The 16915-nt window shown below is 35.8% G+C and overlaps 1 protein-coding gene across 7 annotated transcripts in view; it reads left to right on the forward strand.

Moving 5' to 3' along the window:
- Positions 1–16915, forward strand: part of Kansl1l (KAT8 regulatory NSL complex subunit 1 like) — an 88583-nt gene that overhangs the window by 17276 nt on the left and 54392 nt on the right. For all 7 annotated transcript variants that reach the window (XM_038338403.1, XM_038338408.1, XM_038338409.1 and 4 more), the window contains exon 3: positions 16317–16458. In XM_038338403.1, coding sequence (XP_038194331.1) covers positions 16317–16458 — 142 coding nt within the window. The remainder of the gene's footprint in view (positions 1–16316; positions 16459–16915) is intronic.

Genomic DNA, 16915 nt, shown 5'->3' on the forward strand with positions numbered 1-16915 from the left:
GTCTCCTTTCCAGGCTAGGACTTTCTCTGGCTTGAATCTGTATAGTTTTGTGTATGCTGACACTGATCTCTGTGAGTTTATATGTATATCCTTACTGTTGTGTCCGGAAGATGCTGTTTTTTTTTTTTTTTTTTTTTTGAGTCACTCAGTACCTCTGGTTCTTACAGTCTTTCTGCCTCCTCTTCCCTGAGAGGAAGGGATTTGATAAAGACATCCCATTTAGGGCTGAGTGTTCCGAAGTCTCTCACTCTTTGCACCATCTACTGCGAGAAGATGCTCCTCTGAGGAGGGTTGAGTGATGCTGTGCTGTGTGGCTGTAACAGTAGGGCATTAGGAGCCATTTTATTGCTATATTCCTTAACAGACTCGTAGTAGAGAGTTTTCCCATAGGCCTGTCAGCTGTCTAGTCTCAGGCTCTTGGCCACTTTAGCAGTGTCATGTATGGGTTTCATGTCATGGAATGGGCCATAAATCCAGTCACATAGTTGATGGCTACTTGCATAACATTTATGTTACTATTGCACCAATATATTTTGCAAGTTTGTTGTATGTAGGAAGGTTTGTAGCCAGGTGAAATGGATGACTACTTTTCCCTCCCGGTGGCATGCAGAGTACCTTCCAGCATCATGGACATTAGTAATAGGGAAAAGCATCTAGTTACACACCAACTTGATTTCTCCTGCTTTGATGACACGAGGAATTTGTATCTTCAGCAATTAAGCCTTACCATCAGGTTACGGAGAGTAACCAGTAGCCTTGGCAATAGCCTGTCATGTTTTATCGGGGAGGGGAAGTCCATGGCTCCTTTGGCCAATGACTTAACAGATGTAACCCTTTCCTGGCTCTGGAGGTTTTACTTGGTGGCATGTCTACTTGGGATATTTTCTCCCATTATATGTTGACTATTTAAATTACTTTCATATATGTATATTAGGAAGCGTCTACAGTAGTGAGTTTCCATATGACTTTCCAAAAGACCTTTAGTATTGTCTCTCTCCATATTCCCTCCTTTGCCCTGCCTTTCCTCCCTCCTCTCAATTTAATCTTCCTAGTCTGGTTTTCCTTTTAGCCCTCGATAACATTATACTCCATTTTTCCTTATGGAAGATCTCCTCTCCTCTGGTCGCTCACTAGCTACTTATTCATATTGAAACACGCTATCTAAAACCTAAAAGCTGTAAGAGAAAATATTCAATATCTGTCTTTTTGGCCTGGGTTACCTCAGTCAGGATTGCCGTTTTTATCTACATCCGTTTGTCTGAAAATTTTATGATTTTTATTTTTCTTAATAACCGAATAATAATCTATTGTGTGAACACAGCACTTTTTCATTATCCTTTCATCAGCTGATGGACATTAAGCTGTTTCCAGTTTCTGGCTATTATGACTAGAAAAGCAGTGAGCATGCATGAGCAAGTTCCCAAGAGTAGGATGCCTAGATCTTGTGGTAGATCTATTTCCAGCTTCCTGAGGAACAACCACACTGATTTCCATAGTGATTGTATCAATTTCCACTTCCATCAGCAATGAATAAATGTTTCCCCCTTCCCGCATCTTTGCCAGCATGTGCTGTCATTTGTTATCTTGATCTTGGCAATCCCGACTGGGGTGAGATGAAATCTCAGTAGTTTTAATTTTCATTCCCCTGATGACTAATGATGTTGGACACTGAAAACATTAAGTATATCATTTGTGTTTCCTCTTAGGAGAACTCTCTGTTTAGTTCTATATTCCAGTTTTTAATTGGATTATTTTCCTGATGTTCAGTTTTTTTGTTCTTTATTATTGAAATTAATCTTTTAACAGAAGCATAATTGATCAAAGATTTTCCCCCATTCTGCAGACTGCCACTTTGCTTGAGTGATGGTGTCTTTTGCTTTGTATAGAAGAAGCTTTTTAGCTTCATGAGGTTCCATTTATTGTTGTTCTTAATGCCTTTGCTGTCAGTGTCCTGTTTAGAAAATCCTTTTCTATGCCCATGAGTTCAAGCCTATTTCCCACTTCCTCTTCTGTCAGGTTTCTCTTCTGTAAGGTTGAGGGTATCTGGTCTTTTATTCAGGTCCTTGATCCATTTAGAGTTGAGTTTTATGCAGGGTGACAGATGTGGCCCTATTTGCATTCTAAATGCAGCCATCCAGTTTGACCAGCACCATTTTGTATATTTTGGTTTCTTTGTCAAAAATAGGTGTTTGTATGTATATGGAGATATGTCTGGCTCGTCAATTTTATTCTGTTGATTGTGTGTGTGTGTGTGTGTGTGTGTGAGAGAGAGAGAGAGAGAGAGAGAGAGAGAGAGAGAGAGAGAGAGAGAGAGAGAGAGAGCAAGAGCGAGATCTGAGACAGAATTTCACTTTGTAAGTATGGCTGGCCTGAAGCTCACTCTGTAGATCATGCTGGCCTCCAATTCACAGAGATCCACCTGCCTCTGCCTCCTGAGAGCTTGGATTAAAGGTGTGCATTAACCACCTCAGCATGTCTATTTCATGCCAGTCCCATGCTGTTTTTTTTATTACAGTTGCTCAGTCATAGAACTTGAAATCTGAGATGATAATACCTTAAGATATTTTATTTCTTAAGATAGCTATGTGTGTGAATCAGATATGCTAAGTGTGAGCCTCAGGATCTTCTGCAAAAACTCCATAGACCTTTTTTAGTCTATTATATAAAATGGTGTAGTATGTGCACTTATGACATCTACCTGTATGCCATCTCTGGAGTAATTATAATACTTAAAACAGTGTGAATGCCATGTAAGTAATTGTTACACTGAATTGTATAGGGGATAACAACAAGAAAAAAAAAACCCTCTACATGTTTCGTATAGAAATAGTTTCAGAGATGATAGGAAATTTCTGTATGTTTGTTGTGTAATACACTTCATATAGCTATTGAATTCTCAGTTGTTATAATGTGCGATTGCTTGAATCTGCAGATGTTACAAAATCTATGGATATGGAGTAGTAAACATTATTTAAAAGTAGTTACTTTACTTTCCAGGAAAAACATACAGGAAAAAAAAAGAAAAAAAAAGAAAAAGAAAAAAAAACATATAGGAATAGTAATAGGTATAAATAAGCATTTTTCTGTCCTTGAATGTAATTAAAGCCTGAACCTTTAAGAGATTACATGGGTACCCTTGTTAGCTTTGTGAATCTAACAGTTGTGAGTGCATGGAAAGTGTTTGCTACTTTATAGAGGGTAGAGTTGAGACGGAGCTCGGGCCATCCTTGAACTCTATACTCTTGTCTGTGCTTCCTAACTGTTAGATGACATGTGTGCCTTTGATCTGCTAGGGGTTTGTTTGTTTATGTTTGTTTGTTCTTTTTTTTGACAGGAGAGAATATGATCATATTTCAATTCATAATCTTTATTCAGCCTGTCATTATAACAAAGTAAATGGAAAACACATTATTTCTTCTACAGTATGCGATAATCTTCTATTGAAGACTAAGTGTTCGATTTAATTTGACTTAAATTTAATGTAGTTGCATGGAGCACAAGTTCAAATTTCTTGGGATCTGTTAATGTTGTTTGTACATGTTCCTGAATACAACTGTGACATTTTGGGCGAAAATAGTCTGTCATTTTTTTTTCAAATTCTCCAAAATGGATAATCATTATAGAATTAGAAACGATATTGTTTTTACTAATTGATAGAGAACTAGTGTATTATTTTTTATGAGTGAAATGGGACAAGGTGAGTATTCCTATCTTTAAAAGTGTTCTGATGTTACTGTAACTGAAATTGCTTGAATGTGGGAACTAGCCAGTTATTAAGTGCAAATTATTTTTCAGGCTGCCATTTTGCTAGTTAATTATATATGATATCTCATTTAGTTCCGTCAACCATGGGATGTGGTTGTTACTATCCTCATTTCACTTAAAAATGAGCAATCCCTCCAACGCATGGCCATGCTCATGCCTCAGATCTTCACCAGAAGCAGAAGGAGTCACAATGACTGAGTCGCCAGTCTTGGACTTTCATCAAAAGCATCAGCTAAACAACCTCTTTCCTAGGGTACCAAGTGTCAGCCACTGCAGTACAGAGCCAGTGGGGACAACCAGTACATTTGCTTCCTAGGGTACCAAGTGTCAGCCACTGCAGTACAGAGTCAGTGGGGACAACCAGTACATTTGCTTCCAGCTTAAAATAGACTCACAGCTGGATCATTTTATGTTTCGTGGTTACCACATGCAAAAAATTATACTACAGCAGATATTAAGGAATCAAAGCACAACAGAAAATCACTAGATCATGAAGAACAAAGAGATTATTTTAAAAATAGCAATAATGAAGGTGGCACTAAGAAATCTGTACCTATTAATAGTTAATTCTTGACTGTAACCAATTAGCTTCTTAAGAATTGCTGAATGGATTGGGAAAAAAACAAAGACCCAACTATAAGCTCTCTAATAAGAGATTTCAGCTTTAAAAAGACACATAATGTACAGGGAGTTAAAAAGAAAAGCTACTCCATGAATATATAACCTAGAAGAGAACAGGACTTAGCTACACTAGTAGCGGGGAAAAAAAACCAGACAACCTGTAAAATGAAATAGGTTATTATATACGAGTAAATAGTTTATCAAGAGATAGAAAATTATAAATATACACATACCCAATTTTGGGATAACTAAAAGGAAAAAAAATGAGACTGGATCTCCCTATATAGCCCAAGCTGGTGTGGATTAATTCCTGTGTTTAATTCCCAGCAACCACATGGTGGCTCACGACCATCTGTAATGACATTTGGTGCCCTCTTGAGGAAGAGACCTGGTCAGTCATTCTCATCAACTTAGACCATGAAGCCCAATATGGACAAGTTCAACAGAACCATCATACACGGGCTGCCCATGCATGCTTCAGCATTGCCAGGGCATAAATTAAAAAAAAAAAAGTTCTAAGTTAGTACAAGGTAAGAATTAATAAAGATCAGCACAAAAATTATTGCAATAGAGACCAAGAAAGCAACTGAAAATATCAAGTTTTTGAAAGCTAAACAAATTTGATCAATCTTTAGATTTAAACATCAGGAGTAAGGGGTTAGAGGTGATTGAACAGAAATATGAAGGAGTATAGTTTTCTAGTAGGAATACCTGTATTCCAATGAACTGAATAACCTAAAAAAAGCAAATATATAATACATACACCTAATACCAAGATTAAATGATGAAAAAAAATTGAACCTACCAATGTTGAATAAAAAGATGGCAACACTAAAAAAATATCTACTACCAAATGCAGGAATCTGATGGCTTTATTGTTGGGTTCTATAAAACATTCAGAAAACTAGTAGCAATCTTCAATTTATTCTAAAAATTGGATAGGCAGGACTGCTTCCTAATTCACTGTATGAAGCCAGCCCTACCCTAATAGCAAAGCCAGATAAGATTGAAAGAAAAAGTAAAAAAGGCCAATATTCATAATGAATATAAATGCAAAACTCTTTACAAAATAATTCAATTAAAGGACTTAATTCATAAATTAAAATAATGAGCCATTGTCTAATGGAATTTATTCTTTAGATGCAAAGATAATTCAACATGCAAATAGATACATATTATGTTAACAGAACAGGAACAGAACTTTACATGATCATCTCAATAAATGCGAAAAAACTGAAACAATTCAGCAACTTTTCTTGGTTAAAATTACCCACTTAAGTATAAAAGGAAAGTATCTTCTAAGAGTCACATGTTAGAAGTACACAGATATCTCAGTGATAGCTAACTTGAAAGCTTCCCTTTAAGATGAGGAACAAGACAAGGATACTATTGTTCAGACTGGTACAAGGAAACATTTTAGACCAGGAAATTTATGAATCAAATACATTACTACTTGTGTTTATAGAGGGTAGAGAGTCTTAAGGTTAAAGAACTTAAAAATTTAATGGCAATGTCTTCATAAATGACACTTGTCTTGTATTAGGTTCTCACATGGTATTGGGGGTGGACAAGTCCACTGGACTCTTGTAAGGACACCTATCCTGTGATGAAAGCAGAACCAGTTATTTCCCAGTGGATGCTTCTTAAAATCACAACATTGCTATTAAACTTCAACATAGGAAGTCTGAGGGGTATGGACGTTCAATCTGTAGACCCTGCTTCCTCCCAGTCAAGACTAGAATTCCTAACCAAATCAGGGAAAAGGACATACAAATGGAAAAGGAAGATACTAAATAGGCTGTTTACATGTTGTGATCCTGTGGGAAAAATAGGTTTCCTTAAAATTGTTAGAAATATGAAATCACTTAGCTTGCTATATACAAGATCAATGTACAGAAATAGTACTGTTTCTATACACTAATCCAAAACTGAAAATGCAATCGATAAAAATTCCTTTTACAGTTGCATGAAAACAAAGATAATTTAGGATTGACTTCAGTTAAATGAGTGAAAGATGTGTATACTAAAACCTATAAAATATTGGTAAAAATACCAATGTAGACACAAATGGAAAGATACTCTACATTAATTATAGGCATTGTGGCAGATGCCTGTAATCCTATTCTTCAGTTCTTTCTCTCGAGGCTACTCCTTTATGTCCAGTTCATCTTGGAGTTAGATGCTAGGAATACAGTAATGAGAAATGATAAATTTCTTAAATGTTGGGAAAATTGGACAGATACCTACATGCAGAATAATGGAATTGAATCCTTATGTCATTATATATTCCCACATTATTTCAAAATGGATTAAAGGCATAAACATAAGAAATGAGGATATGGAGAGGGAAAGCTTGATACACAGTCTTGGCAAAGATTTTTCTGGATCCGGGCTTAAAATACAGGCAACAAATGTGAAAATAGGCAAATAGGATTGCACTAAATTAAAAACTGATACAAACAAAAGAAACAATATAAACAGCCTGTAGAATGGGAGAGAATATTTACTAATTATACAACTAATAAGAATGGCCAAGCTACATATTCAAGCCAGACAAATAGTAATAAGAAAACAGTTAAAAATTATCAAAGATCCCTACTAGACTTTTCTCTAAAGAAGACATAGAAATGGCCAACAGGTACTTCAAAACAAAGTAAATGCAACTTACTATCAGTAGTTATCAGAAAATACCAATGAAAATGACAATAAGATACTGTCATGTTGTATGGTTAGTAGAAGGGTTGTAAGTACTGGAGAGAATATGGAGTAAAGAGAACTTTGCAAATTGTTAATAATGTAAGTTAGTATAGCCATTATGGAAGAAAGAAATTTCTTCAGGAAGATAAAATAGAACTACATTCTATATTCTAGCAACCCTACTTTGGGTATCTATACAAAGGAAATGAAATCAGTAAATTGAATTCATTTCTGCATTACCATTTTCATTTTCATCCACAATCAAATGTATAATGGAATATTCAGTCTTTTTTGGAAAAGTGAAGTACATCACTTGTTAAGTGAATATTGAAGTCAATAATTGAAAAATGAGAGTAAAATCTCACAAAGAAGGAGAATTTTAAAAAGTCATAGCATAGACACTCAGAAGGTTAGTGCTTACCAGAGCTGCCCTAGGCTGGAGTCGGGGGAGAGAGAAGGAGGATGGCAACAGTGACAGTTTTTCCATTTAGGAGAAGTACAGTCTGGAGCGCTTTGTCAGAATGTGGACTGTTTGTAACAGTGATATGTGCTTGAACGCCACTGCGAGTGGGTGCTAAGTGTTGTCACAACCAAAGTCTAAGTGTGGCAAGGGATATAATGAGCCTCATTTATTCACTTCATTTCGATTTGTAAAAGAAAACCTCACACTCTATACAAATAATCATGTACAACTTTTTGTCAATTTTCTCTTAATCTCTTCAGCTTTATCTTTATTTAGTGTTCAGTCTACATAATTATCTACTTTCTTGAACAAACGAAGTATGTGTGCTTGTATGAATACACACAGGATGCTTGTTGAATTATTGATTTGTCCTTAGCAAGGATGCTTCAGTGTGCTTTACAAATTCATTATGCTTTTGTTTCTCTATGTCCATAGTAGTAAATGTTCCATATTACACAAGAATTGTACAACCACAGTTAAGAATACCTAACAGACCATTAAGTTTCAAAGATCTATTTGCTGGGTGGTGGCGGTGCACACCTTTTATCCCAGCATTCTGGAGGCAAAAGCAGGTAGATCTCTGTGAATTTGAGGCTAGCTTGGTGTACAGAATGAGTTACAGGATCTCTAGGGCTACACAGTGAAACCCTGTCTTGAAAAACAAAAGAAACCAAACCAAACAAAAAAATCTATTCAAGAGAAAAAAGATGGTAGCGATAGTATATAAAATATATAGTCCAACTTCTTTTTCTCTTCCTTTGTGTTGAGTGGGCTTGAGAGAGGGGAATGGCGGGGGTAACTAAATTTTCTGGGTGATCGTGTGAGTTCTTTCAAAGTCAGACTAGAAGCTTAATTTAGCCAGTTTACCCAGTGAGTTTTGCCAGGGTTCTAGACTAAATTATATTGTGCCACTCTTTCATCTACATTTGAAAACCCTTTAATAACCCCACCCCTTAATTTTCTTTATCATTAGAATACCTAAAGTTCACTTTTCTTTCCTTTTCTTTTCTTTTTGTGGTTATGGGGGCAGAATCTTGCTGTGTAGCTCATGCTGGTCTTGGTTCCACTATCCACCTGCCTACAAATCCCTAAGTCCTAGGATTAGGGGCATGAGCCAGCATGTCTGGGAGACAGTGAACACTTAAAGAACTTAGGATCTGATTCTAATGGCATAAAATACTTTTAAAGGAGAGAGTTAGTAAAATATATGCTAAGCTGTCATAGGAGGGGAACCTCCACATACATAAATTTCTTTCTCACTTAACAGTAATTAGGCATGCTCAGATTCTAGTGAGGATCTTTTGGCTTTATTATCTCCCTAAGATCATTTTGCTGCCTGCACTGATTGACTAGGACTTCATCTCATTCCCACACCTAGCTATTTTTAAGGAGCCACTCAATTATACTTAAAGGCAAGGTCCCGCAGATGCACAGCTTACTTTTGCTTACCTCCAAAAGTCAGACTTTGAAACTTAGATTTCAAAGCATGTCAGATTGGGAAGTAGAGTCTCCAGCTGTTTTTTGTTTCTGTTACCAGAAAGATGAATGTGTTAGTGAGTATCTATAATCCCAGCATTCCATATGTTGAGACTGGAGGATCATGAACCTGAGGGCAGTTGGGGCTACAAAGTGAGTCAAAGCCTGAACTACACAGTATGACTCTCAAAAGCCCCCCAAAATAAAAATGATTAGATATTGAGAGAGGGACTGTATGTATGCTGTCTATTTGGTTATCTTTGGCCTTCCATACAGCCATATTCTCCTTTATCATACATAAAACATATCAGTTTTTCAAAGATGACAAACTAGGACCATAGAGCAGAGTAGAGTATTCCTCTATTATGTTTAGATGTGGTTCACTGTATTGTCATGAGCTACAAATTAATAGGTACATTTTGTATCCCTCTGCCCTTCTGTATCTTACATGATGCACTAAGGACAGGAAAGCCACAATAAAATTCATAGGAGGGCTGGGTAAAGGGTGATTGGGTAAATCGCTTGCTATGGAAACATGGAGATCTGAGTTTTGATCACCCACCGCACATGTGAGAATCTGTGTGGAGCATAGTGTTGGAAGACGGAGGCATGGAGATTCTGGGATTCAGGGATAGCTGGCCACAGAGTATAGTTAATTGGTGAATTCCAGTTCAACCAATGAGAAACCCTGTCCCCAAATCAGGAGAGCACTCTACGAAGATACCTGATATCTACCTCTGGCTTTCCTGGGTGCAACCAACATCATACACATAAAACTTTTTGGTTAAAAAGAAAAATGTGGATATGCATAATAGCTTCCAGTCTTTACAACATCAAGACTTGCTGTAGCAGTGAAGTAATGCCTTAAAGGGACCCTAATTTTGCTTTGTGAGGTGACAGTCTTTTCCTTTGTTTTTGTAGCATCTAACTTTGCTATCCAGAAATGTATTGTTATATTTTTTTCTGACTATGATTTTATAGTACACAATTATTGGATGTTACACTACATTCATAACCAGGATCCCTAGTGTTAGTTTCTGTTAGTCTTGTGGTAGCTTTTGCTAACAGAGTTCTCAATGTTTCAGGTTTTTTTTTTTTTTGCATCTAGTAAGTTATATATGAAAATACCAAAGCCAAATTTCTCCTTTGCTGGTAGTAAGCTTTGTTAGTTTGCTATTTCTTCAGACCATCAATCTCATCATAAATTTATTGAGTTGTCTTATTGTCAGGTTTACTATATACTTGCTTGAAACAAGGCTTTAAAAAGTAAGATGAATTTGGTGCAGTTAAATAAGTCAATAGTTTAATAACCCACCAAAAAAAATTATTTTCTGGAGAAGGATCACATAGAAAAAATAGTTTGATTTTTTGCAACAATATTATTAAATATTAAGAAATATAAAACATGATAGACATCATTTAGAAACACTAAATTGATAATTAACAATCTTTCAACATGAAATTTCAGGCCTAGATATTTTCACTGATAAAATATTTTTTTTTTTTTTTGGTTTTTCAAGACAGGGTTTCTCTGCAGCTTTAGAGCCTGTCCTGGAGCTAGCTCTTGTAGACCAGGCTGGTCTCGAACTCTGATAAAATATTTTGGGATGAATTTTCAATAATCACAATTCTCTAAAACTCCTTGAAAGGATAAAGGAGAAAAAAGTTACTTCCAGTTCTGTATGAGGCCAGCGTTAGCTTGATTATGACACTACACAAAAATATAAGAAAGCAGCAGAAATATAGCCAACAAAACATCCAAAATAAATATCAAATAGATTGTGGCACAATATTTTAATCATGACCACATATGTTTTGAAAGGAAGCAAAATGACTTAACACTCAATTTAAATAAAAATTAATATCAAAAGTAATTTGACAAAATTCAAACCCACTTAATAATAACAACATATCTGTTACATAGACCCTTTCTCAAGACAAAACAAAATCCATTCAGATTAGTTTTACATAAACAGATATAACTTAGGGCATCTCTCATTTGCCTATTTAACTATGTGTAGACTGGGAATGAAGTTTTCTAATAAGGTAAGTTTGATAAAGGAATTACACCAATAAAATAGCCCCGTCAAATGTGGACAGGGTATTTGCACAGGCATGTTATTAAATCTTTTGGGAAGCAGAAATAATCTTCACATGAAATAATCTTCAACAGGTATTGGCCAGCAGACCCATGAACCAAATCTGATTTAGTTCCTATTTTGAAAGTAGTTCTATTGGAATACAGCCACCCATGATGTATGGCCTATAGGTACTCTCGTATTACAAGGGTAGAGCTGAATAGTTAGAGATCCTGTGGTCCACAAAGCCCAGAGTATTTACTGACTGCCTCTTCGCAGAATAAGTTTCCAACTTCTGATCTAAAGGAACCCAATTCCAGGGAAGAACACAATTTTTCTAGCTGAGCAAATACCAGTTGAGAAGGTTGACCTGGTTTATTTTCCTAGGACAAATCTTTATTTTCCTTTACAGAGTTATTTCTTATAACCAGATAGTCTTTTTTGATTTTTAGTCATCATTAATTTGCTCTATTAGTCAGCTAACAAAACGTGTTAAATGAAAGATTAAATATACATGTTTTTCTTTAGATCTTGGTAATAATAAATACAGTATTACCAAGACTTAAAGATGCAATACTGGATGTATTACCAAGACCTAAAGATGTAGTACTGGAATACTGGAAAGTTCTTGCTTCAGTAACTACACTTCAAAGCCAAAACTAGATATGTTCAAGTATTAATGTGGTTAAGAGCATCTGCTTTTGCAGAGGGCCTGTACTTGTTCCCACACCCACCTCTGTAAAGCCCAGTTCTAGGGGCTCCATGATCTCTCTGGCTTCCTGTGGTGCTGGGCATGCATATGGTGTACATGTGTATATGCAGGCAAACACCCCCGAATAAACAAAATTTTAAGATAAAACAACTCTGGAAATTGCAGCCAGAATTACTTAAATGTGTAATATTTCCATGAGCAAGTTAAGCGTTGACTATAAGCAAGCAAGATTGGAAATTTAAAGCATATACTATCCTTTGGGAGTCTTACTGGTTTCTCTCAGACCAATGATGTCCACACATAGATGTGTTTCCCTTGCTATTAATTAGAAATGGACTACAACCAATGGGCACCAACTAGTGGTCTGTGCATCCTCTGAGATGCAGGAAGCCATTATTCTTAGAGGTTTAGCAGCCCAAACTTATATACTAGTTACATTGTACAGGTTCTCTGATATATCATCTGCATTCTTATTGGTTTACACATAAAGTTATATCGTTCGTTATATTTGTTGCTTATATAAACCATATTTTGACCTTAAATGCAACAGTTATTCTTCAAAAAGCCAGCCATATCCTTTTGTTACATGTTTATGACTTAATAATTTTAAGAACATGTTTTCAAAGACAAGATCTCCTGAGTAAATTGGGAGCATGGGGATCTTGGGGTAGGGTTGAAGGGGGAGGGGAGAGGCAGGGAGGAGAGCAGAGAAAAATGTAGAGCTCAATAAAAATCAGTAAAAAAAAATCTTGAAAATGGAAAAAAAGAACATGTTTTCAGCAAGGAAGCATGTTGGATGAAAGAGCTTGTTTACTCCCTTCACATCTAGCAAACAGGCTTTTTAAAAATCATTCATAGTAAAGTGGAGGATCAGTTATCCATTGTAAACATTCACCAAACACCATAAAGCTTCAGCATGATTTTGTTCATTTAAATTTAATCTAGCATTGCAATGTCAGTTAGTGTAATTTGATAGAATTTATAAACATAATAATGTGTGACACTAACTTCAGTGACAGTAACTTTACCAGAAGTATAATATGTAGAAACGAAAGCCTTTTTCTTTTATATTTGATCATTTGTCATCAATTTCATAATCAAGTCAAACTGAATGTTAAGAAATTTTCTAACTGAAACAATTGGAAGAATTTGAAAGAAGACCTTTGCTTTCCTTCTGGTCTCTTCCATAGAAAACTCCCATAATTCCTTTATTTTTCAGTGACCTTTATATCTTATTAATCATCTCAGCTTCTCAGTCCAACCTATTTTCAGATCGTTTCCATCAGAACAGTTTATATTTAGTAACAAGTTAGGATCATAATCTCAGTGCTTGAACACAGTAGGCATCTAGTGTGGCTTATGCCTTGGGCTATTCCCCCACTATCTAGACTTGTTTTCTAGCTACCCTGTCTACACCAGTGGATTTGAAGGGCCCCAGCTGTATAAAATGAGTCAGTTTGCTCATAGCCTGTTGTCAGTAGTAGTCACTTGACTCCAACCTAAGTACAAAAAAATTACAGGGCTAACACATGAGATACTTGGAGATAATCTGTACCCCAATCAGTTGTATCTTTCTTCTTCCTTGTCATGTCTCACTGTAAGGTTTTGGTAGCCACATTGCTTGGAAAAATAATTTTGTTATTTTTAAGTAGCTTCTAATTTACACTAAACCAAATTAATCTCACCTGTGCAAGTTGTGCATAGTATGCCTCTGCCTTACTTTCCAGACTTAATGCCTGGCATTTGATACTGCTAAATATTTATATTAAGTGAATTTTAAATAGACACTCTAACTTTGTTCATATTTATGACAGTGTGATTTTTAAAAAATGGACAAAATTTGCAAAATTATATTGATTGTAAACTGAAAATGTAATAATGTCAAGAGAAACTACTGCATATGTTATTTTCACTCATAGTGCAGACAATTAACATATTTTAAAAGTAGCCTTTTAGAAATACTGATATAAAATTATATTTATTATATTTATTAAGTACTGTGAATCTGTTACAATACTTGCCTTGTTTATCTGACAGAAAATTGTTTCTACAATATGTTCTTTGAGTTTATATGAATATTCCATTATAACATTTAATATTACTGTTGTTGTTTTCAAAACAGAGTCTCACTATGTAGCTCTGGTTGTCCTGGAGCTCCTATATAGACCAGGCTGCCCTTGAACTCACCAAGATCTGCCTGCCTCTGTCTCTGGAATGCAGGCATTAAAGGCGTGCATTACAACACCTGGCCTTTTTGTTTTGGTTTCCATTATACATTTTCTAAACTTTAGCCTTTAGAGTAGTTTTGGGTTCACAGCAAAACTGAGTAAATATCATAATTCCTGTATCCTCTCTGTTCCTACAAATCTACTCAGAATCAACATTCATACCAATTACTGTCATTGATGAACTTATATTGATATGCTTATTATCACCTGTAATTATCATTATGGTTCATTGAGGGGTACATTCTATGATTTTGATAATACATATTAGGTACTTAATTTGAAAAAATAAAGGTTCATATGTTTTTCTATTATGTAGTTATTAGCTCTGAGTTATACTTCCATATTTTTAGTGATATTTTTTCCTTGGTAATCCATATCAATTTTTGCTCCTTTCCATTCTTCCCAATTTTCATCCTCCCCCCCATGCCATGTATGTTTCCATTTATTTATTTTTCTAGTTGATGCAATTATAGTATTTTCATGAAATAATTCATTTGTAATTTAAATAAATTACAGATTCAAAGATTGCTCTTGTCAGAAGATAGAAGAGGCTTCAGCTTTTTCTTCAGAACGTATATAAAAGTTGAGCTCCTTATAAGTCCTTTGGGTTCTCTGTACTGGAGAGCACGGTCACTAGAGTTTACCAAGATGTGTATCTTAATAAACACCCAAAGACCCGTGCATGTGAGATAATTATTTGAAATGTAAGTCTGGTCATGGTGGCATATGCCTTAGGTCCAGCATTTGGGAGGCAGAGACAGATTTCTGTGCATTTGAGGTCAGTCTGGGCTACAAACCTTGTTCTAGGACAGCTAAGGCTATCTAGTGATGAAATGCTATTAGAAAAAGTAAAAAAAGGAAAGAAAGAAAAGCAAAAGAGAAGGAAATGTAGTAAAGAATTCATATTTTGTAAATTATTGTCAATGCCTGTAAGTATTGTGTAATCAATAATGATACTTATATTGCACCAAGTAAAAATTACATAGTTAAGTACATTACAGTTTATTAAATGAATTTATTAAATGAAAATAGGTCAAATGGATTGTTTAATACATGATATCCACTTTTACATGTAAGAATGTTTTTTTTTTTAAATTTTTCTTTCATGCATTACATCCCAACAGCAGCCTCCTCTCCCTCCTCTTCTTCCAGCCTGCCCACTCACTTCCCCCTCTGCCCCAGATCCACTCTTCCTTTTTCCGTTCAGAAAAGAGCAGGGCTCCTAGGAATATCCACCGAACATGGCATAACACATTACAGAAGACTAGGCACAAACTCTCATGTCAGGACTGGACAAGGCAACCTAGTGGGAGAAAACGGGTCCCAAGAACAGTTAAAAGAATTAGAAACACCCCCACCTCCACTGTTAGGAGTCCCACAAGGACACCAACTTATACAACTATAACATATGTGCAGAGGACCTAGCTCAGACCTGTACAGGATCCATGATTATTGATTCAGTTTCTATGAGCCCTGTTTAGTTGGTTCTGTCAGCCATATTCATCTGCCCCTCTGGCTCCTACAGTCCTTCCCTCCTTCCCCTTTCTGCAGGGGTTCTGCACTGTAATGTTTGGCTGTGGGTCTCTGCATCTGCTCCCATCAGTGGGTGGATGAAGCCTCTCTGAAACTATTGTGGTAGACACTGATCTTATGAGTATAGGAGAATATCATGAGGAATCCTTTCATTGATTTTTTTTTTCTTTTGGCCAGTCCTGTTGGGTTCTATCCGAGGTCTCTGGCTCTGGTCCTCCAGGCAGTGTCAGGCATGGGCTCTCTCTCATGTGTGGGCCTCAAGTTGGACTAGTCATTAGTTGACCACTCCTACAAGTTCTGAGCCACTGTTATCCCAGCACATCTTGCAGGCAGGAGAAATTGTAGATTGAAGGTTTTGTGGCTGGGTTGATGTCCCGGTCCCTTGCCTGGTTACAGAAGATGGCCAGTTCAGACTCTGTATCCCCATTACAGAACAGATTTTACGGGATGTTGGAATTATCTTTTTTGTTTCATTTTCCTTATTGGCTCAGCCCCATGTAAGCATTAATAACATATTAAATTATGGAGGGATTATCCTACTTTTAGGTGCATAATATTGACTACAGCCAAGTACTTGTGTAGTAGAAAGGTAAGGAATCAAATTATCTACTTTGATAAGAAGTCAACCTGCCATCCCTGATGCAGTGTAGTTAGTTTGTAAAAGAACCAGGATTTCATGCAAGTGGTCAGGGAAGTTATAAACACTTTGAAGAGCTGACTAACAGTGTTTGCTTTGTTCACAGTAACGCTAGTACTGAATGGAAGTGGCTTGTAGACAGAGCGCGAGTTGGCAGCCGATGGACTTGGCTTCAAGCTCAGATTTCAGAGCTAGAATACAAAATCCAGCAACTAACAGATATTCACCGGCATATTCGTGCCTCCAAGGTATTCTCAGTACTGTTTTATTTTTGTTAAAATTGTTACGTATATAATTTCTCCTCAATTCTTCACACAAAGTGATTTTTCTTAAATTTTATAACAGCTAGTTTAAGATATTCATACGTTAATTTCTTAAAACTGATGCTACTTTTGTAAAGCCTTTTTATATATTAAGATTATTTGATCATACTTTTTAACAATTAAGAACTGAGTTCTAGTTGATAAAAATAATATACTTCTTTCCAAAAATGTTGTTATGATCATATATGTATAAGTATCACAACTTTCCATCTTATTCATTTTTATGTGTACAGTTTTATAGTATTAAGTACTTTAATAATATTAGGCATCCATTTCCGTAACTTTTCATCCTTTAAAACTGAAAATTGTATACCTTTTAAACAATGACTATCCAGTTTTTCTTCTCCTTAACTTAATAAACATGTTTGCTTATAAGTATATC

The sequence above is a fragment of the Arvicola amphibius genome, chromosome 8, assembly GCF_903992535.2.
Source record: "Arvicola amphibius chromosome 8, mArvAmp1.2, whole genome shotgun sequence".
Taxonomy (NCBI): domain Eukaryota; kingdom Metazoa; phylum Chordata; class Mammalia; order Rodentia; family Cricetidae; genus Arvicola; species Arvicola amphibius.